This window comes from Nasonia vitripennis, assembly GCF_009193385.2.
Source record: "Nasonia vitripennis strain AsymCx chromosome 4 unlocalized genomic scaffold, Nvit_psr_1.1 chr4_random0003, whole genome shotgun sequence".
Classification (NCBI taxonomy): Eukaryota; Metazoa; Arthropoda; class Insecta; order Hymenoptera; family Pteromalidae; genus Nasonia; species Nasonia vitripennis.
Window position 1 is genome coordinate 5,158,780 of NW_022279638.1, and position 23,281 is coordinate 5,182,060.

The 23,281-nt window shown below is 36.2% G+C and overlaps 1 protein-coding gene across 1 annotated transcript; it reads right to left on the minus strand.

Annotated features, from left to right (window-relative positions):
• Window positions 1-17,743: 17,743 nt before the first annotated feature.
• LOC116417021 (bromodomain-containing protein DDB_G0280777-like) lies at window positions 17,744-19,657 on the minus strand. Its single transcript, XM_031928052.1, has one exon. It carries the CDS (start codon window positions 19,655-19,657, stop codon window positions 17,744-17,746), a length of 1,914 nt encoding a protein of 637 aa, XP_031783912.1.
• Window positions 19,658-23,281: the final 3,624 nt, after the last annotated feature.

A 23,281-nucleotide genomic window follows, 5' to 3' on the forward strand; every position in this document is an offset into this window, starting at 1 on the left:
AACTTATTTTCCCGACCTAAGCGTCAATTTAGGTTCGCTATAGCCCATGTGTGTGAGGTGCAGCACCTAACCTGACCTTGAGCTCAGACCAGATGTACATAATTATTACAATGATTGCAGTGTACTCGCAGGTACAAGCGGCTGCAGGGCAATATCTGTCTGACTTGCGCACTAAGCTAGTTAGGAATGCTTGATAATAAAAAAAAATTTGTCTACTTAAAGAAATTTTTCGGCCTTGAATTGAGACCAGCGGAGACGTGTGCGTCCCGCTAGACTGCCCCGTTGTGTCGCTCGCGTGGAGCACAGTCTATGAAGCAACAACCCAGCACGCTCGCTCGTTGCCGACGGTACTGTGACTGAGACTCGATGCATCTCGATTAAGCTTCGCTTTCCATTCCCGAGGCAGAGAAAAATTAACGAGTAAAAATGCGATTCGAGAAAAAAGAAAATTATGAAAATCGAATCAGTTTTGTGCGTTATGAGACATTTTCGAATTGTCTGAACACAGTCAGCAACGCAACGTATGCGCCGAACTGTTATTCGCCCGCGTGGGCTTTTCCAAGAATTCAAAGCCTCGCCGAGACAAGATGGTGGCCTAGCGGTCGAAATTCGCGCGCGCACTCACTTGTTGCTGAAAAATGGAAATTCTGATTTTTGGCATTCAAAGAAATGTCATACCTGACAATATGGCATATATAAACATGGTTTTATGTTTCTTACATTATACCTCAATAAATTTAATAGTTTAATTCATTTTTTAAACAATTAGGGAAAAATATAAACAAAAAATTTAATTTTTCATTTTTTGATTTTGACCATTTAAGGGGATGTCGTACCCAAAACGTCGGAAACGTAGGTTTCTACCATATCAAAAATGTATTTTATGCTATAAAAAAAAATTAAGCACTAAACAAATAAGTCCTTTGTGGGTGCAAATTCTCCACATTGAGAAAACTAATTATTACTTTCTACACAGGCAATCGACCCTGTATTTATTGCAAACAATGGGAAATACGGTTTGAGGTGGAGAGGAGTCCCAGTGTAGCCCTCAGATTCAACATTTGTTGATATTAGTAAAACAAAGCACTGCACACTACAAACCTTTGTGGACGCAAATGCCTGATATAATACAGAACGGGCACGCGCATTGAAAAGTCTTCATAAATAAACAGTAATTGCAAACAACGAGAAAAATGAATGCACTTGGAGTGTGCTGTTATCCCGGCAGGGTCATTGTTCAGTATTTCTCGCTATATACTACAAATCAATAATTGAAAAAAGTTATAATACGTTTCATGTATGCACTCGTGTTTGAATAACAATTTTATGGAAGTTTACATCCGCAAAACCACAGTTTTTGGTTAAAAGTACGAGAAAGTAGTCTACCGAGATAAGAACAACGAATGCGCTTGGAACGTGCTCTTATCCTGGCAGGGTCTTCGCAGTTGTATTAGGTATCCATGGAAAATAGATTCTAGATATAATGCGTACATTTCGATTTTCGTCATATGTCATCAATAATATGTACGTTACAAGGAAATTAAAATGTTTTGAGCCGAAAGGTGAGAATTTTGTAAACATTTTACAGGAAATTTTTTATAACTATTTATTGCACCACTTTAGCGATAATTTTATAACACTGTGGATTCTGATTCAAGAGGTGAAAATTGGTAAAGAAAAACCTTGGTAGACCCTTCGACCTCCATAGCCCACAGACACTGATAGATGGGCATTTTTAATCCCTAATAGTAGCAAGTTATGAATGTTATGAGAACCTATTATAAATGTCTAGACTCCATTACTGATCAAAAATCAAATTCGAAATCTAAGCACCATAAAACATAAATGTCAACATTGTTTAAATGTGTTTAACTAGAACAAGTTTTGTATTTGGTTGTTTTTTAGTGGTATACGTATTATATTATATAATATTTAGAAATTACATAAAAATATATGAATTAGAAAGATTTCATTAGAATTTTCAAAATACATTTACTAATTAAAACTACTTTTACTAATGTAAAAAAAATTTAATCAAATTGCTAATTTTTAAACATTTGTGTATATATATATATATATATATATATATATATATATATACATATATATATACATATATATATATATATATATATATATATATATATACAATTGTAAGCCGTCAATTTTCACTATATAAAAGCGGTGTATAGTCAAGCAGCAGTTCACGTGCTCTTGAGGGCGAGCTCAACAGCTGCTCTGCGCTACGCACAGCATTGTGCGCATGTATAAGTATCTAGCGGCCGGCTCGAGACATGTTCACTCAAGAGTCACGGCCTCCGCCAGTGTGCTTGTTTTGATATTTTAAAGCGTCCTCCGCTCACCACGATAAATTATTCGGATCGGCTTTTGAGTTATAACTATTATAATCACGTAATGTGGAATGGCAGCGACGACGCGATGCAAAAAACTCTGATCTCGTTCGCGGATCGACTGCTCGCGGGTTTTATTTATCTTAGTGCAGTACAAAAAGTATCAAAATAGTGGTGCACGCGAATGATAGTGATGATATGATGTGTTAGTGTCAGTTTGTCAAGGAGCGCTGCAAAAGGGAAAAATATTTAACAAAAGCAATAAGAAGCTTTAGTTATCGCTTGGAGGTTATGTCTTGTTTGACTACTCTTACTGTTGCTCATGCTGCTACTGCTTCTATAATGCGTCGATACCTTCTTCCTGGATGCATAGTCTGGATAAGGATGGACCATCATTGCTTGTACTGCTTCTACTGCTGTACTGCGATACCTACTTGTTACAATCTGTCAGCGTGAAGATACATCATTGCTCAAGATCCACGACAGATATATATATATATATATATATATATATATATATATATATATATATATATATATTTATTCTTGCATTTATTATTTGTACCGTAGCTATTTTTTAAGCATTGAAATCAATAAGTATGTAATTGAGTGATATGTTTGTAGAGTTGGACACTTCACTTGAAACTGGAATCTCGCTATTTGGTGGTGCTGTTTAGTATTTTCGGGTAGTTAAACCATTGCACTACGATCCTGAAGCTAAATTTATGTTGTCTGTTGGTGCTAGTTGATGTTGCTGACTACTGCAATCGCTTAAATACGATTTTGGAGCTGAATGCATCATTGCTTGGGATCACTGATTGGTTTTACTATCTTATTAAACTATATAAAATTGAGTCTGCAGTATAAATTGACAGCAAACAGATCTTCAACTACAACTGTAATAGTGTTTAATGTTGTAAGTACATTCAAAATATTATAATGACTTGTTGTACATACATTATAGTATACTATGCAACAGGTACAGAAAGACTGTAATTTCAAAACGAGAGTGCTATAACGAGTTTTGAAAATACAGTCTTTATGTACAAGTTACACGTGATATTTTATACCATGAGAGCCGAAAATTCACATCAAAGTTGTGATTTTGAGGTTAGAACTGTATAAAGTTAATATTGTGTTATTTGATAAGGTTAGCAGTCAAGTACTAATTACATATTCTTAGTGCAACATTCAGTTTTGTATTTGATAATACTGATTTTATAAGTAAAAATAATATCTAATCAGAATTTCTTATCAGTTGCAGATATATTTTTAGAAATTGAGTCAACATTGCACCAGTATCAAGGACATAGTGTAATACACCATCAACAACTGCTGCACTTGCAAGGCCAGCTGTACATTATCAACAATTTAGTAAGCGTAACATCAGACTGTGTTAGTCCTAGCGTGGCATAAATCTGCGGTATTTTCAGGTTCAGAAAGGGATAATTAATTACTTTGTCGTTTACCTCAGTATATGAATAGACAAGTATATAAAAGAAACTGTCAATTTGAAGTATCATCAGAGATACTTATTAGCACATTTATTATATACTGAGGTAATGGGCAAACTAATTATGACTTTCTATACTTATGAATATAGTATAAAACAGTAATATGAGTCCAGTGAGATAAGTGGTTTTAATACTAATTTGTAAGTCTGACATTTTTAATATATTTTTCTGTGCGTCTAGGTGAACAATAAATGCTGCATTTGATGGTATAATTGTCTGCGGCATGGACTGAGGTACAACTACGGATAGTGGAGGTGTCGATGATGAAGCTATCAAAATCTTGCAGCCGTAAGGAAGCATCACTCAAGACTTTGTCAGTACTGCTTTACAAGTGCATCAATGTTTTTATTAGACACTTTGATAATTAATATTGTTTGTGAGTACAACTATTTTTTAATGTAATTTTCTGTTTGTCTAGGTGTACAATCAATTTTGCATTTGTTGGCATCGTGGTCTAGTAGATGTAGAGGAGTAGGTTTGAGAAAAAAGGCCATATGTCTAATAATCGATCACACTGTGTATAAATTTCAGGAGCTATATGCTCTATATAATTAATGTAATTTCATGTGATTAATATAATTAATGTTTTACAGGTACATTGGTTATAACATGCAGGTTATACGGATATGCAATCATTCATTCAGAGCATAGAAACTGTTTTTTTTTTTAAATCATTTGTACAATTTTTATATAATTTTAATTGTATTCTATTGTACTTTCAGATGAAAAAATATTGGCACGCCGTTGCAGCAAGGAGTTATAACTTAAAGAGGATAGTTATTATTACTTGGAATTAATACATTAAAACACCGAAAATGCATATAAACATGTACAGTCAAGACTTCAATGTCGTAATAGGATTTAATATAGAAAATCGATTTTTTTAAGTATGTCATAGTTTAGAGGGGTGTGGCAGGCTTTTCCAAGGCTTTTTCCAATGTAGGGTATTTCCATCATTATTAATAATCGTACTAATTCAGTTTAAAAATATCATTCGCAATATGTGCGTAAATATTACGAACACTGTTTTTGGGGTTTTATCGTGCATTAAAGTATTCTAAAAAATTATTTGCTACCTTATGTAGTTATGTTTTAATAATATGTGCAAGTTTCACGTTTACTAACTTATTCATATAAAATGCATGGTTAAGTTTCACTAGAATTTCATGCAAAAATAATTCGTGAAAGTCGATGCAATACTGGTGTCAGAGCAGAAAACAAAAAAAAAACTTAATATAATGCATGTTATTAACAGATTCAGCCCTGTAAGGTGTTTGTATGTCATAAATTGTTATGATTTTATTGGAATTATAAAACAATGTATAATTAAAATATTAAAACCATTGATTTTAAGGTCAATCTCATTAATTTTTATAATCTTGAAAAAGATAGAAGGACAAATATTTAATTAAACATTCGTAACCCTGGTAGAAAATAGTTGTTCGATCTAATGCTTATTAATTAATAATAGAGTCATATTAATAAATTATTTGAGCAGGCATTGATAATTTATATCTTTTTGTACGAGTTTTAAAATTGGATAACCGTTGACCAATGGATAGTGTAAAAGCATGACGAAATAAGCGCGTCAGTTGATCAACGGTTGGCGGAACTGTTGGCCAAACTTCATAAAATTGGTCAACCGTTGGTGAATGGTTCGCGAACGTTTCTACCAGGGAAATGTTTCTAAAGTTTGGTAAATTTAAATGTAAACTTTCTTGCTATTCACAAAGCTAATAAAAATGGATATATACATTGTCACCGTTGAACCTGTTGATATTGGTTTATAGTAGTGCATGTTTAACATCATTTGTTTTTGAATATAAGAAAAAAAAATGAGTATATAAATAACTCAAATTTATATGAAAAAAATAAAATTTATATAAAATAATATCCAAAACTAAAATAAAGTAATAATAAATTATAACATAGTATAAAATTCTAAACGATACTCATAACCTAAGTAACACTTCTGCAAAAGAGTTCTACTTAGGTCAAATGTATTATAATATACTATTTCATAATATCATAATATCATATTGCATGATGTATTGCACTTGCTTACATTTTATATTTCTTGTCATGCATGCTTTTCTGTTGTCCGCATGCTTATTCTACAATTATAAGTTATTATACAAAGAAATTATGCAAAGGAAAAGAAAAAAAAGCAGAAGAAAAAAATAGAAGTTATGTAGAATAATATTCAACACTGAAAAAAACGAATAAATTATAACATACCGTAAATATTAATTGCATAATGTATTGCACTTAGTTACATTTCTTGTTATGCAAGCTTTTTTGTTGTATGCATGCTTATTCTAGAATTATAACTTATTGTAGAAAAGTAATTATAAAAAAGATACGAAAAAAGTAGAAGCAAAATGAAAAACATAAAAAAGGGTAACAGTCTGAATATTTTAATAGCATACTGTAGTACAATTAATTAATAACATTTTATGTATTTTTAGTGCATGTTTATTATTGCATTGAAATTAAAAAAATATGAATTGAAAAGGAACGCAAAAAAAATTCACAAAGAAAAAGAAAAACGATGAAAAGCCCAATAATATAAAAAAGAAAAATGTATGCATAATATATACATATAACAGAACATTTTTTTTTTAATTTATCACAAATTTTTGACCACGCATTATACCAAAATTTCATTGAGGTGCCATCTGTCGGCTTATCCTTCTTAAGACAGATGGCGCCACTAAACAGACGTAGCTATCACGTGACGAGCGGCGGAACCCATAATTCGCGTTTTCTGGCTACGACATCCCCTTAAGGTGTATCCGTCCCCTTAAACCATTAATCGGATTATTTTTCATTTTTATGTAATACTTAGCGTCATTCAATGCTTCTTCTACTTTATTATTGTATACATCCCTATCAATAGCAGCTGTGACATTCTCCTTGTCCGCTCTTGTAAAGAAAATATTACTATTATATTTAATGAATTTATTAGTAAGTTCTATATTGTAGTTGATCATTTTGTCTATTTAACTTTTGTCTATGTCCTGTCTTGAAACTGTGGGAATATGTTCCCGAAGTGTTCCAAGGATCTCATGAATTATTTCAGAATTTTTTTATAAATATACTTCGAGTTACAGAGGGTCAAATCGTAGGTAATCTAAGCATTTTTTGCATTTTTAAAATGTAAAAGGTTGTGACATGATCGCTCTTTTCTCGCGCGCAATTGATCAGATGAGCCCTGCCAAGCTTCGGGTTAACGCGCAAGGGGCTCGCGTGTCGCAAAAGTCGTCAAGCTGCTTCTCTGTTTGGCTTAACTGAAATAGAAGTTGGAAACAGGGATTGCATGCAGAATACGAAACTGTAACTAATCTAGCTACAGCGTCCAATCGCACTGTTTGCGCTATACGCTTTTTGCGAGAGAGAGAGAGAGAGAGAGAGAGAGAGAGGTCTTTATTTGCTAAAAGCAAAAAATAATACAATTTAGATCACATAAGACTGTGTCGCATACAGTCTAACAAAAAGAGAAAATAAAATATATAAAAATACCGTCACATAAAATCACATAAAATCACATTTCGTCATATTTAATTATTACATTAAACTTTTCTAATATTACGCTGTACATTTAAGGTTTGGTCATAGACCTATCTGTATTGCACGATTGAAATCTAAAATATGTAATACTGAAAGAATTTTTAAGGCCTAAGGGCCGAGTCTGACTAGATTAAAACTAGATTAAAATTAAGAATGCAGCGCCAGAGGGCTCAGAGTCGTCACGATTCAGTGGCCAGCAGGTGCCGCAGTAGTGCCCCCTTGAAGGAAGCAAGAGATGGCAGGTTTTGCAGAGTAGAAAGGAGAGAGTTACAGAACCGAGCACCCTAGACCTGGAAAGCCCTAGCCCCGGTTTCAGTACTCACGGTAGGGATGCTCATTTCCGGGGGTACTCCCCTACTGGAGGGTCTTGGCTTGTGTTTATTGAACAATGAGGCCAGATACGAAGGTTCACCGATCCGGATTATTCTGTATAATGGAATGGCCTCAAAGTAGCGCCTTCTGGAATCGGTGCGAAGCCATTCTAGACGCCTCCGGTAAGGACTGATGTGTTCATCCCTCTTAACCCCGAAGATGAATCTCACACACGAATTGCTCAGTCTCTGTATCCGTATTCGTTGTTCGTTAGACGCATCCAGGATAGTCACCGCAAAGTAGTCGATGTGCGGTTGTATACGTTTCTCAACTAGCCTCCTACGGAGAGTCTAGTGGTGCAACTACTGATAAACCGCAGGATATACAGGGCTTTATTTACTTTTTTCGCGATAGCATCCACCTGCGGTTTCCAAGTAAGTTTGCTATCCAATACAACACCGAGACTCACGACCGTCTCACTGAATGGGACGATCACTCCGTCCGGCAACGGAATCCCAGGCAAGTTCAATGATTTAATATTGTTAACGTTCTTCATGGACCCGAAACATATAGACTTGATTTTGCCGGAGTTAAGTCGCAGACCGGAGCTCTCTGCCCAGCCAGAAATCATCCGTACCGCTTCTGCCAGTCGAGCCACGCCGTCCAGGAAATTATCTTTGTTGGTGTGTAGATCTGGAGGTCATCCGCGTAAAAAAGATGTTTAATTGTGTTGCCGTCGAGTATATTTTGCAGGTCATTGACATAGAGGCTATACAGCAAGGGTCCCAGGACAGAACCCTATGGAACTCCCAGATTGGTTTTAAGCCACTCTGAAGTTCCGTTTTTATTCGAAATTACCATCTGAGATCGCCCCTGTAAATATGATTTAATCCACAGGAGAGCCGCCCTAGAGAACCCTAGCTGTCTCAGCTTAGATAGTAATTTGGAAGGTGAGATGGTCTCAAAGGCCTTGCTGAAGTCAAACAGCAGCAAAAGCGTCGTCAGCCCGCATGGAATACCATCGACACCCCTCGCTTGCGAGGAAAAATGTGATATAGCAAGGACGACGTCGCTCATACTAACAGGGCTAAAAGTAAAGCCCTCCTCGCTTGCAAGTAAAATCGTGTCCGTTGCATTGTCTATATTTTCGGGGTGACACTGATACTCCCACGAAGTGCTCGTTCGGCTCCCCCGGCGTAAAACCAAAAAACTCCTCCTCCTTACGCCCAGGCAGGAGGCCGAGATGACGCAATACCTTCTAGATATTTCTATTTTCATCAAGGGCGTCCGACAGTTGTTGGCGAAGGAAGGACTCACGCTCTTGAGCAGAAGGCATGTCGACCTCGTTGGTGACTCGAAGGTCCTCATCGAAAAGCTCCGCTCTCCCCGTGCGCTCATAACGCCTGAGTGTAGCATTGCGTTTATCGATGAGGAGCCTCAGCTTTAGTCCAGACCAAGGAGCATATTTCCTACGTGAGCAAACCGTTTTCAAAGGCGCTAATTCGTCAATTGCTAATTTTATATTATTGTTAAGAACGCATAAAGCGCCCTCCAGATCGGTTTCGATGGAATTCATGGCTGTCCAGTCACAAAAAGACAAGAGGTCGACAAGACTAGTTATGTCTATGCACTTGTAATACCGGTAAGAGAAAGAGTCACTCGCGGGAGTGGGAGCGTAGATGTCTAGCGAGACATCTATGATACAATGCTTGTCGAAACTAGGCAACCACTCATTCTTAGAATCCAAGATCGTGTCGTTTTCGTCGGTCATGATAAGGTCAATTCACGTGTGAGACGATGAGGTATGATGTGTGGGACCATGCCAGATGATCTGAAGAGATAACTCTTCGGACAGACGCTTGATAGTAGCAGCGTCGTCTGAGTCAGATAGAAAATCCGAGTTCAGATCACCCATTATGATCTTATGACTAAATTCGCCGCATAAGTCCCGCAATACATGAAAAAGGTCTGAGTCCTTTAGCATCGGAATTTTCGGGGGTCTGTAAATACCTCCGAGTAGTACCGGAGGTTAGTCGCCCCTTTGTACGCTGCAAAAAGGGTACTCTGGGATTCCAGGTTATCCTAGACCCATAGTATCAGATGAAACAAGCTTTGTAATTTTTAATCCATTGCGTACAAACAAGGCGACGCCACCTCCGTTTACATTTCGTTCCTGCCTAATGATAGAAAATCCCCCAGAGAGAGAGAGAGAGAGAGATATGCGTGGCGACACTTACAATACATTCGATGCGCTATCGGTATCCGCTGCGTCGCTCGATGTCGGCTGCACGTTGTTCCGAGTTGATCGGGATCGCCGTATCGAAGTCCCGCTCCGTTCGCTGCTCTCCTTGTCGAGAGCGTCGGGCGCTTTTTGCCGCTATCGCAGCTGTCCAAAGAGTGTCCAGGCTCGGTTTCGCTGCCACGCGTTTTGGCTCCCCTTTCCTGGCCCTTCGCGGGCGACTCCTGTTGCCTCGGCATGCGTCTCGTAGAGCGCGTGTCGTATGGTGTGTGTATGTGCGTTAGCGTCGTTTACGCGCTTGTATGTGCTGTCTTTTGTCAAAATGGCTTAACATTTTAACAGGAAATAGAATTTATCTATCTTCCATCATCATAATCTTTTTATAACTCTTGGCTATTTAGTTTGAAAAAAAAGCAAAAGTAGTTTTTCAAAAAATCGAAAAATGGACATAAAATGACCATGAAATGGTCATACAATGGTTAGAATCGTGAAATAAAATGTAGCCAAATTCAAAATCAGTAAAAATATATGCATGTCCAATTTTATTACAATCGGTCGCGTGGTTCCAGAATTATGACAGTATACGTACATATATATACACACGAAAGCCATCTGCACGAACATTTTCTACCTTATAAAACCATAAATGTTCTTGAAACATCCTGAGCTTTAGATAGCGTGTTATAAAAATATAGGGTGAGAGACAAAAAATTTCAATCCTTATATCTTTTAAACTAAGCGGTTTCATAAGCTGCAAAAAGAATCTATCCGAGGTGAACAAAAGATAAATATTTTTCTAAAATTGTAACTTAATTAAAGCCTTTCTACTCCTGTAATCGTACGACATCGAAAACTAAATTTTTTTAGTTTTCGATTTTTAGCTTAAAAACAAGTCGTTTAAATAATTTAAAATTATTACAGCAATTAGATATTATCGTTTTCTATTATCGTAATTTTGCTTTCTCCTAGAGGAAGCATTATAATAGTGATTTTTTGAGTTTGTCTAAAAACATGTTAAAAATGTGTTTTGATGTATTTTTAGTCAAAATATAGTTTTTGGAAAATGTTCGTGCGTGCGTGCGTGTGTGTGTGTGTGTGTGTGTGTGTGTGTGTGTGTGTGTGTGTGTGTGAACGTTCATATACCACTGTATCTCAGCTTCTACTTTGTGGATTTCAACCCACCAAGGCTCATTCTTTTCGTTTTCACTATAGTATAATGGGAAAAAAGTTCGTTTTTTATTTTGTAGACGCGTTTTTTTATAGCGATTTTTTAGTTATGAGATTTCAGTTTTTTCTAATAAAGTTATTGAAAAAGTGCATAAAAGTAAATTACTGAATACGTACCTGAAAGATAATAAAATGACCTATCTTTTTACCGTGGAAAATTCAGATTATCGGTCATCTTTCTTTTATTATACGATGAAAAGTAATTAAGAATAATGAGAACTACTTGGTGTATAAATATCAAGTTATTTCATCAATTATTTCCCGAGAATAATCTTAATTACTGAAAAGCTCTTCCCAACGATAACTCAAGAAAAAAGGCATGAATCATATTCAAAATGTAGATTTAGATAGATTTCCTTGGTGCCTTGATCCCTTTCTTTGGGCTACTTCTTAGCTCCATTCGATTTTGAGATATTTGAGAATTAATTTTTTTGAATTTTTTTTTTAAACGTTGTAACTCGATAAATACTCTATGGACATTTTTGAAAAAAATCATAGTGGTGAAGAATGATAAGAATTACTTAGTGACTAATTATCAAGTTACTTTACTAATTATTTCGTTAGAAAAAAATTACTGAAAAACGATACACCACGATAACTCAAGAAAAAGGCATAAACCATATTTAAAATTGGATTTAGGCAGATTTTCATGGTGTCTTGATCTCTTGCTCTAGGCTGCCCATTAGCTCTATTCGATTTTGAGATATTTAAGATTTAATTTTTTTTAAAATCGTTTTAACTCGATGCGAAACTTTTTACAAATCATGGTGATTAAGGATGGTAAGAAAAATGGTGGGCCGATTGCCTTGCAATCAGTCTTACCGTATTTCGCGGGCAAGAACCGCAGTCTAAATAAGTCAAAAGTTTCCGACATAACGACATAACTCGATACTTTTGCGGCGATGCACGCAGTCATATTGCCTGTCAACCACAGGTATGTATCTCTAAATTAATATTTTAATAATAAAATATATTTGTATTAGTTTATGTAAATAAAATTCAGATCGTTCCTTGTTCTTACCTATTTAATTAATTATTAGATTTGTCAATTACAATCGGTTTTGTATTTAGGGTCTGTTTAATAATAATGTGATAGTATTCCGATGCCAAGTATAGTGTTATACTTTGTGCTATCGAGAGCTTCTTGTGACTTACATATTCTGAGTTTGCTATACCTTATTATACGCTGCATTCTAGTGGGAAGAGTATTGATTGATTAACTATATAATAACTAACCTTACTTGTTTTCAATATATTAAAAAGCGAGAGAAAGTAGCATTTATTACGGACGAGCACCAGGCTCTCCGTCGGCACATCCGGTGGTACCACCGACGATGCGGGCGCATCGTCAGCGAGATAAGCCGCCACCTGAGAGCTCGCGAGGTATGCATCTCCACCCGCGCGACCGCTCGCCGCCGACGAGTCGCATCGACGACAGAGCGGACAGATCACCGGCGACCACCAAACTGGACGGAGCTCCCTTTTTGGGACTAATACACGAGCTTGTTCTCCACCTCTGTCTTCTTCTTTTCTGCGCCTTTAAGTGCTCTCTGGGAGCACCCACCTATTCCGTGGCACATTTCACACTATATCACTTTTTACATCAAGTGGCGCGGTAGCGTCACGAAGGCAAGTTTGAGAAGCAGATGAAGCCGCGGCGCCCGTGACAGTATTTACTTCTATATTGGTATTCGTACACTTCATACTTTCTTGAACGAACTTTTTGCACTCGAACTCACTATATATATTGAATATACTATATTCTACATTACACCTAGCCTAAATTAAAAAAAAACTTTATATTACATGTCATACTAGCTTAAATCAACGTTTCTCACTCAAACACACACAATATATATATATATATATATATGGGACGTTCCACGTCAAACGTAACAAAGCTCTGTCCAAAATTCCTTTTGATCTAAAAATTTTTTAAAATATTGAAAATTTAGCATTTTTTATCTACTTTCAATTAGTGAGGGGTGTTTTTTAAAATTTTGTTCACAGACAGAGCTACGCGTTCCCTAACCTTAAAAAATTACTACTTTACAAAATGATCAAGGTGTCAGAAATCACAGGGGCTCAGAAAAATTCTAAGCAACGACTATTTTCATGTATTTTGAGCTGCTGAACAAGAATCCGACGGTATTTTTTACCGATACCTCAAGCGTACGTCCCTAACCTCAAAAAACACCCCCAAAATTTCTTTTTCACGCAGTTGAGAGGTTTATCCTGTGATCGACGGGAGGAAAATTATTGACAGAGAGTATTTTTATGTATTTTGTGCTACTGAACACGAAACCGGCCGTCTTTTTTACCGATACCTCAAGCGCTTGTCCCTAACCTCAAAAAACTATCCAAAATGTCTTTTTTACGCGATTAAGAAATTTACATCTAGAGGAAAATCATTGTCGAAGGCTATTTTTATGAATTTTGGTCCACTGAATTTGATCACGAAGCTAAATTTAATTTTTTTACTTTTACTTCAGTGCACTTAAATAATGTAACTGATTACTGATATGGTATATAATGTGCAATTTTTTTATTGATTCCTATGAAAGCTCTCTGCGTTTTACAGGGTTGGGACTGTCTTTATTACAAAGCCCGCATTACTTTCTTTTTTTTTATTTTTTTAAGTTTATATTATTTTGTTGAAAATATTTTAAATTCAATTATTAATATTGTACTATTGATAATGAACTTGGTGCATTAGAGTATCTAAACACAGTAATTTTTTTGTCGGGAGAAACTAAAAATGCATGTCCTTCTAAAATTTTTGTAACAGACGGTGCAGCCGAGAATCTTTTCTTTAGTGATCTTGAAGTTTTTTCGTAATCTTTTTTGGAATAGTGAAAGAATGTTATTGTTTGGAACTTTTGTCTCTCCCAGTCATAAAGTTGTTTTGAATTTAAAATCGCTTCCGTAGCTTTGGCCTGCAAGCTGGTACGAGTAGCTTCTCTTTTTAACACGGCTCCTACTCCATCACATGAACCCTTTCCATGAACAGTAGCATGGAAATGCCAATCCGCTATTATTTGGAAACCAGACTCATGATTAACCAAGTTCATCATTCGATATCTATTTTTATAGTGTTGCTTTGCACCATCTGTGACGTATTTAATCTTATTTATTTTTGGGAATCTTTTCTTTATTTCAGAAATAATCTTTCCTTGTAAAATATAAACTGCGGCCGTATCATGAGTAGTACATTCAGAAAGTGCTATAAAACTACAATGCCTTGTTTCATTATCTTCTCTGTAATATAGTACTGCAACATTTATTGTACACTGATCATTGATAAAATTAAATTGCTGAGGAGCATCCTGAACGACGTAAGTAAAATTTTCAGAATAATCCATCTCCAGAAGCCCTTCGTTCTCTTGTAAATTGTTCTTCTGATCGTTTATATATTTAGATTGATTTTTTGCGATGAAATGATGTGGTATAAGTTTTTTTTAAACTCAAAGACAATTCAGACGTAAAATCATCCACTGAAAGACATTCTCTTTTTAAAGTACATTTATTTGTTGACTGCCAGACACTAAAAATTAATTCTTCAATCTTATTTTCGTATAATACAGAAGATACATGTTTTTCAAATCTTAAAAAATTACCACATTTTTGACAACTTCCTAAAAAACAAGCAGGATTCTGATTTCTGCATAAGATGAACGAAAAGCAATCGATATAACCATTTATTGGATCACCAGATCCCTTCGTGCGAATCATCAATTTGGATGCTTCAAGCATGGCCTTGAAATTTTGGTGTATTACACATACAGACACGCTATGCGTGCCTCTTTCACCAGCCAAAACACACCATTTTGGACGTAGTTCGGCGAATTTACTAAAGCTGATAGGAAACTGTGGACGTTCTTCTTTAAAAGTTCGATACTATACTTTAATATCCCCTAGTAGCAATCTTTTTAGAACATAGTGAGTTTCAACATTTTCGTTAATTTTAACTACATCTTTCTTATTCGGTATAACTCGACTGTTAATACCAGATTCATAAAATTTGTTTACCTCTTTAATTGTAATTTCAGGTAAACTTTTCCCTTTTCTGGATCAGGAATCGCTAAGATACCGAATTCATCTTTCAAATCTCTCGCCTTTTTTGCAATTCATAAAGAGACATTAAACTCTTATTCAATATCGCGTAATGTCCAGCATTCAGGTGCTATTGTCAAAATAGAAACTATCAATGGATCATTTGGAGGTAAAGAAGATAACTTACTGTTCAGACCATCCAACATTTGTTCTAGTTGAGCTTCTCTCGACTGACGAATTCTCTTATTTTGTGGTCTTTTATTTTCTTCCTTACTCGGCTCATTTAGAGAGTTATTCGATAAATTAAAATTTATAGAAGAGTACGACTTTCTACAAGATGAACAAATCATAGCTGTTTCAAGTATATCTGAATCATCTAACAAAAATTTTTTTGAAACTTTGCGAAGACCTTTACCTCTATGTCCATTAATATTAAATGGATTAATACATCTCTCAACATGAACTGTTGGAAAAGAATGCTTTGCAGTAGACTCAGACATTATAAATATTTTAGATGCTTCAATTAATCATGGACAAGTATACAAAAGCTATATCAGCTTAAAATTTAATTGTGTCTGCTTCAAACTAATTTTTCTGTCATTAAAAATACCATGTGGAAAGTAACAGCTAATAAATTTTGTAGAATATGAAACAAAACTAAACTATAGAGAAAGATTCTGGACTACAACAGTATACAAAATAATATTATTTTAAATATACTTGGAATAAAAATTTAATAAATGAGAATAATAATCTAAACTTTGATTTAAATATTTTGTTAGGGTAGTAATAAATTTACCGAACTAACAAAGTAACGTTGTGTGATTATGCGGATGATAGCTTACTCTCCCATACAGGGGAGATCAGTACTTCGCACTGATTGTCGCGTCGAAACTGTTTGTGTGATAATAAAACACCAAGGAAAATTAAATTATTAATGAGAACGACTTACTTGTGTTTGTTGACGGGGATGACCCAAAGGTTGACGATCAAAACTCTCAAATCAAACAATCTTTTAGACTCAATTAATTCAAAAATTCCTTTATTTGTTTCTGGAGACTTCAAATAACTTTCAAATGGAATAAGACACAATTAAGACTTAAAAACTCCAACTTCAAAACTCAGAAATATAACTATAAAATCAAACTCTTCAATAACGTCCTTACTCTTGGATCGCACACACAGGAATGAATAATCGGGGGAGGCGAAGCTTGAAGAAAGCGTCATGGCTTTCTCCCACGCTGGGTGTTTACTTCTCCTTCGCACTTCAGTTTATCCGCGCTCTCTTTCTTACTCATTAGGCCTTATGGGCCTAAGTACGGTCAACGGCTAACTGCAGCGTCGACTGTGCACGCGCGCTTTCAGCCGAGGGAGGAGAAGTTTGTTTTGGTTTAGGGTTACTTCTTGCGCTCGTTAAGCGTCGAAGTTTCTGGATTTTTCCTGCTGTCTTTGTTTCATTTAATGTAATGTTTCTGAATATTCATCCAGTAACTTCGTCACTTAACATCCTCCCCCCCCTTCAAACGTTTGTCGCCCTCGACAAACGACTATACTTAAGGGTGAGTGGTCTGACAAGGGTGACACGCTGGCGAGCCAAATTTAGACGTTTTTCTCTTATTTTTGATGGTGTAAGGTGCTATTTGGAAAATTGTGGATTTAGGGTAGGATCAAGCTTTTTAATTTTTTGTATCTGCTCTAACCTGCAGATATTGAATTGTGCCTATGCTTTGAATTATTGGTATGGCCATGCGTCGTTTATTCTTGGACCACAATTGGATCCCTTGAACAAGCTCTGCGGTGTTCATTCGATGAAGCAATGACGTTGCTTTTTCCTTGAATGTTCAGAACATTCAAGTTTATGCATGGGTTAGGTCGGCTTTTCTCAAAAAAAAATATATATTTTGGAAGCTATTGGTAAGCAATAGGCAAGATTTCTTTCTCTTTTTTTTATATTAGGCTTGTCAACTTTTAGCTTGTTTCAGGATGATGATATTGGTTTGGGTGGATTGTTTCTTTGTTTTTCTTTCTCTTACCTTGTAAGCTTGGTTATGGCTTTGCTCCGCGGTCACACAAACTGTCAAGGATGGTCGCGTATAATCTAGACTTATTTTTGAATCTAACTTATGTGTTATTGTTAGTAATACGTATCGCTTTATTTCTGTTATAACCTGCTACTAATATTTTTATGTGGATTACTTCTTGTTATGTGTTCGCTTATCGCTAATCACTTATTTACTAATTTTATATTTCATTTTGTTAGTATAACTTAATAAATAATTCATTTTGTTATTGCTTATTCTCTAATATTTATATTATTGTATATTATATTGTTTTTGGTAAGGGTCTATTTTAAGAAAAAAAGGTATGTGGTTCTACTGGTATATTTTATTTTGACGCAAAACAATGATGGCAACTTGGTTTTTTTTTTATGTGAACTACTTACATCTAACTTAAAGCTAACGTCGCAGTGTCGTCTCTTAAAAACTAGTGTCTAATATATTATTGAAATCTATCTTCTCCATTTCCTTCCTAATTTGTTCTTCTGCTGCGGTACTGGCTCTTGTCGGTCTTTGGGTCTCTGTATGTTGTCGTCTCGGTTGCTCTGCCCGTTGTTGTCTCTCTTGTATTCGGCGTCTGGCGTGCTGTCTGGCTATCTCCCTTTCTATGGGATCCTCGTCGCTGGATGACGTGTAGTCTAAGTGTAATACCTTATGCACTGACACTGGTGTTGTCGTGTTGGATGTTGTTGAGCGAGTTGTTGCTTGCTCTTTTGCCTGTTCACTCGTGCTCGGTTGTGGTATCGATGTTGTCTGTCTTGGGTCCTCTTGTGTTTTGGTCGTTGATGTTGACTTTTCATTTAGTATTCTCTGTCTTAAGTGAGGCATGTTGCAGTTCTGTATATGGTTGTCGAAGCTTTGTTTCGGTATTTGGTCTCCGCATAGGAAATGAATCATCGTTTTGTCTGTTCTTGGCGTCCATTTCCACTTCACTATGTATTTCTGTGGTCCGTTTAATTTGGCGTCTATTGCGTCAACTTTGTTTGTATATGTTATGTACCCTACTTTTCTTTTTGTCGTACTGTCCGTCAGTTCAATGCTCACTGTCTCTCCAAACACTGTAAAATCTGTTTCTAATTGCTGTTTTGTGATGTCTGGTGGTGCTAGTATGTATAATTTTGTGTTGTTGCCGGAGTCAGAAGACCAATTTGTTGATTTTTGTTTCTGTTGTGTTGTGTTTTGTTCTTTTTCTGTCTTTTGCTGTGCAGTGGATTGTGTTGATGTGTATACTTTGTTGTAAGCTAGTCTTGTCGAGTGCGTCATTTGTGTCTTTTCCACAGCCTTGTCTGCGCTGTCCTGGTTTTCAAATTGGATGAACGTAGTGTATCGTCCATTTTGTCCGTCTTTAGGCTCTAAGTGTCTTACGTCTATGATGTTTCCGAATTGTTGGAATGTCTCTGTTAAATTTTGTCTTGTCGTATGTCCGGGTACTCGTACACATATAGTATTTGGTGTTTGTACGTATTCTATTGTTTTCTCCTTATTGGTTTGTTGTTCTGTCGTTGGTCTTTGTATGTCATCGTTTGTTTGTTGTATGTGTTCTTTGTATTTGTTGATTACTTTAAGCGCATGATTTTTCATTTGGTATCTAATTATTATGGCTTTGATGTCCTTGTCTTTCGTTGCGTGGTGTTCGGTGTTGCAGGGCCCATGTTGTCTAAATAACGCTTCTGCGTCTATTGTCGTACCTATATATGTGGCTGTCACTGTGTAAGCGTCTGTCAAATTTATTTTGAGTAGCTGTACAATGTCTTGCGGGTTATATGTATGGCGTAGTGCTATGTTTGGTTCATTAATAGTGCAAGCTTCGATATCGTCATTGTTGGCAGGTCTTTGGGCGTCGTTATTGTCATTGCTGTCAGTGTTCTCGTTTGTAGCAATTCTGTCATCATTGTTAATGTCGTTATTGTCTGGATCGTCACTGTTGTCCGTAGAGTCGGTGTCATCAGAGTTCTCAGAACTGTCAGTGCTGTCAGTGGCGTTTGAGTCAGTAGAATTTTTGGAAGTGTCGGTGTTGTTGTCTGTCTCTAGGTTGTTTGTCGGTTTATTAGTTTCTACAATGTTTGTTTCTTGGTCTGTCTGTCTGTTCAGTTCGTAATCGCGTAGTAGTTGTGTCGTACCTGTACTTGTCCTGTACGTTTTTGTTAATATGGCTGTGGCATTGTCAGTCCTTTGATTGGTAATTCTGAAGCTCTTAGTATTGTTCGATCCGTATTTATTCAGTAATGTCATAACAACAGGTAGTTTCCCTGATGGGCCAAAACGGATGGTGACGTGTTTTGAGTTCTCATCAAACTCGATTGACTCGATTATGGTCTTGAAGATTTGGTCCATGTCTGTTAAAGAATATATGCAAATTCGTAGAAGAGGAAAAAAATTTTAAACATTTTCATTGAGTGGGGTATTCATGGGTCATATTGTGGTCAATCATTCATTCTCTCATTCACACTTGTTAATTGGTCCTGTCTGATTGCTTACTTTTCTAATCTATAATCATGTCATTATCATTTAGGTCATCATGTATTACTTTGAGGGCCTCGGGTGTTTCGGATTTATGTTGATTCTGAGCATTTACTCTGGCATTTTGTACTGAGTTGCTGATAACAGGATTTTCTTCTCTGTTTTGTTTTTGGCTCTCCAGCCTGGCTATTTTTTCTTTCAGCTCCAATATGGTTTTTTTAAAGGTTGTAGTTTGTCTAGAGGGGCTTCATCGGTTTGTTCTTGAGACCATTTGCTTGTTTTTTGCAAGTTACGTCGTGCAAGCTGTATATTTATGCTTCTATCATTCTCTTGCATTTTTCGTGGAACTTTGTGATGCTGTTTCCTTGTGCAATGCGTGGGAGTCTTCTTGGCTCTGCAAAGGTTGACTTGTATATCGGGTCACTTTCTTCTTAAGAAGTGTGTGGTATTGTTCGAATTCTTCATCATTTGAGATGAGTTTTCGTCTCTTGTCATTTCTTTTGGGTGGGGGGTGGGCGTGTTTTTTGTTGAGACATTGACATTTGCCGAGCATTTCATTTTTATGATTATTACTACTATTATTGCTATGATTGTTATCTGAATAGTCACACTTCCGTATAGTGTTGTGTCATTTTTATAATTCTGTCTTTTGTGTTCGCTTATCTCTTCTAACTGACTCATTATTTCGTGTAACGATTTTCCATCATTATTAGCTGTATTGGGTGTTAATATCTTTGTTGTTTCTAAACTATGAAATTCTATGTCATTGTTTTCTTTATTTAGGGACGGGTAAATGTCTGTTATTTTGAGGTTTATATCTGGTTTGTATAAATAAGTGTATTCTGTGTTTCTGGTTATCTCTCCAGTTATTGTGGCTTCTGTAGTCGTTGCTATGCATGTAGGAGCTACGTGCACAATTCCTGCCTCTTTTATTGTTATTTTGGTTTTGTGTTTGTTTTGGCATATAATATTTAATGTTTCTGGTTCAACCGTGGAATAAAGCCATGATTTATCATATTCTAAATACGTCCATTGGGTCTGTATGTTCATCCTGTAGCGTATATCGCAGTGGTTGATTGCTTTCTGGCTGGGATTTAGGAGTAATGTTATCTCACAGTTCCTGGATTCGGGTACGTTCCTGAGTGCTCCTAGGATCGGGCATATATCTGCATAGTGTGTCGTGATGCATGTTTGTCTCTGTTCTTCATTGAATTTAATATATCTTGTATGGTCGTAACTGATAGCTATGCATTCATGGGACGGTTTTATAAAAGCTTGCCCTATTGTTTTGTTTTTCATGTTCTGTGGCACTTTGATTGGGTGCATTCTGTATAATTGGTACGGCATTCGGTCTACTAGTGGTAGATGCAGCACGGCTAGCGTTTGATCGTTTTGGTGTATGGCATCGATATTCGATATTTTGGCTAGTTCTTCTGCCCTCATGTCCTCTGGTCGTATTGGGAATTCTAAGTCTCGACTCACTCTTTTTACATCCATGTTCATTTGATGAAGTACATTTTGTTTCATGAGTTCTGGATGCATTTTTCCTTCTTTTAGCTTTTGTAAAATTGTTAATAGTTTCTCGTTGCTTTTGATGACGTGGTCTAATGTTGATTCCAATCGTTTTACGTATATCATTATTTCGACTTGGTAATTCATTTCTTCCTTTTCTCGTAGCACACTTTTGATTGTTTTTGTTAACTCTCTTTCAAATCCTTGTAGCACTTTTTAATGATTGCTGGTTATGTTGTATAGCTCCTCGAATTTTGTTGATATTATGTGAGAATTGTTGTCTATTAGATGCACTATTTTGGTTTGGTCTACGAAGAGCTGGTCTATATTTCTGTTTATATTCTCCACTTCGTCGTCGGTCACTAGTCCAAACAAACTATTGCTTATACTTCCTATTATGCCTAGTGGCACTAGTCTTTTTGCTCTAATGCTTCGTGGATGTCTCGCTGTTGGATATTGGATGTGTCCTAGACTTGCTATTGTCTCTCTTATTGTTTCTTGGATATTTATTAACTCTTGCTCTTTTATTTCTAGTAGGTCGATGGCTAAAGCGTGTCGGCATTTCCTTTCTTCCATTATTGTTTTACAGGTTTGAAATACGTCTTTGTACGAACTTCTTGCCCTGAATGACTGCATAAAATCTTCCACGTTGATGTAAATGTTGAGTTTCCACGTTGCTCTTTTTATTCTGATCACGTCCAATTTTTCAAAATATATTCCAGGATTGGGGTTTAGGGATTCTATTTGGTATACGGGTTCACACTTGTTCTCGTTGAGTAGATTGAATATTATTATTAAAATATTTAAAATTCTCATCCTGTAATGTAATCAGAAGCATCCGTAGTTAGTGTAAATTCTTTGTCGAAGTCCGGAAATTGCAAGATTGGTTCTTTCATCAAACATTCTTTTAGTTGCTGATAACTGTTTTCACACTATTCCGTCCATTCAAATTTCACATTTTTCTTTAATAGGTCATTGAGTGGCTTCGCGATTTTTGCAAAGTCTTTTATGTATTTTCTGTAGTACCCAAACATGCCGAGTACTTCTCTCACATTTTTCGCATTTTTAGGCGTGGCAAGTGTTGCTATGGCTACTACATTTTTTGGGTTTGGCTCTATGCCCTTAGCGCTTATAATGTGTCCTAGGAATCCGACTTCTTTTCTAAAGAACTCTATTTTATCTGGTTGTAATACTAGTTTCGCATATCTGAGTCTCTCCATCAAGTTTCTAATTCTTTGTTCATGTTCCTGAAGATCTTTACTATATACTATTATATCGTCTAAGTAAACTAGCATTTCTATGTTCTGCAAACCTCTGAGTACCTTCTCCATTAGTCGTTGGAATGTAGCCGTTGCATTTTTCAATCCTTCCGGCATTCTGGTATATTCATAATGTCCGTTTATTGTGGTGAAGGCCGTCTTGTAACAATCTTCTGGGGCCATTGGTATTTGTTGGAAACCACTTGCAAGGTCAAAAATGGAAAAGTATGTGGCTCCTCCTAATTGATCCATTATATCAGCGATGTTGGGTAGAGGGTAAGCATCTCTGATTGTCCTTTTGTTGAGCTCTCGGAAGTCAATTACCATTCTCCATCTCGGATTTCCGTGACTATCAGGCTTCTTCGGTACTATTCATATTGGTGAATTGCATGGTGAGTTTGACTCTCTGATAATTCGGCCTCGTAACTTCGTTTCTACACCTTTTCTAACCACTTGTTTGTGTTTCGGTGGGTGCCTGTATTGTTTCGTATTTATTGGTATAACGTTCTCTAACTGTATGTGATGCTGAATCATGTCTGTGCATGGTAGCTTGTCTCCAGCCAATAGAAATCTGTCTAAATAATCCTCTATAATACGATCTACAATCTTTAGTTCTTCTCTATTTAGGTGGCTTCTTCTAATAGCTTCTTTCACTCTCTCTCTCTCTCTCTCTCTCTCTCTCTCTCTAACCGTTTGATTTTATCTACTATGATTTCGCCATCATTTG

Bases quoted from the DNA above. Each gene is read 5' to 3' on its own strand.
- LOC116417021 (XM_031928052.1), bottom strand. From the start codon at position 19,657: ATGGACCAAATCTTCAAGACCATAATCGAGTCAATCGAGTTTGATGAG.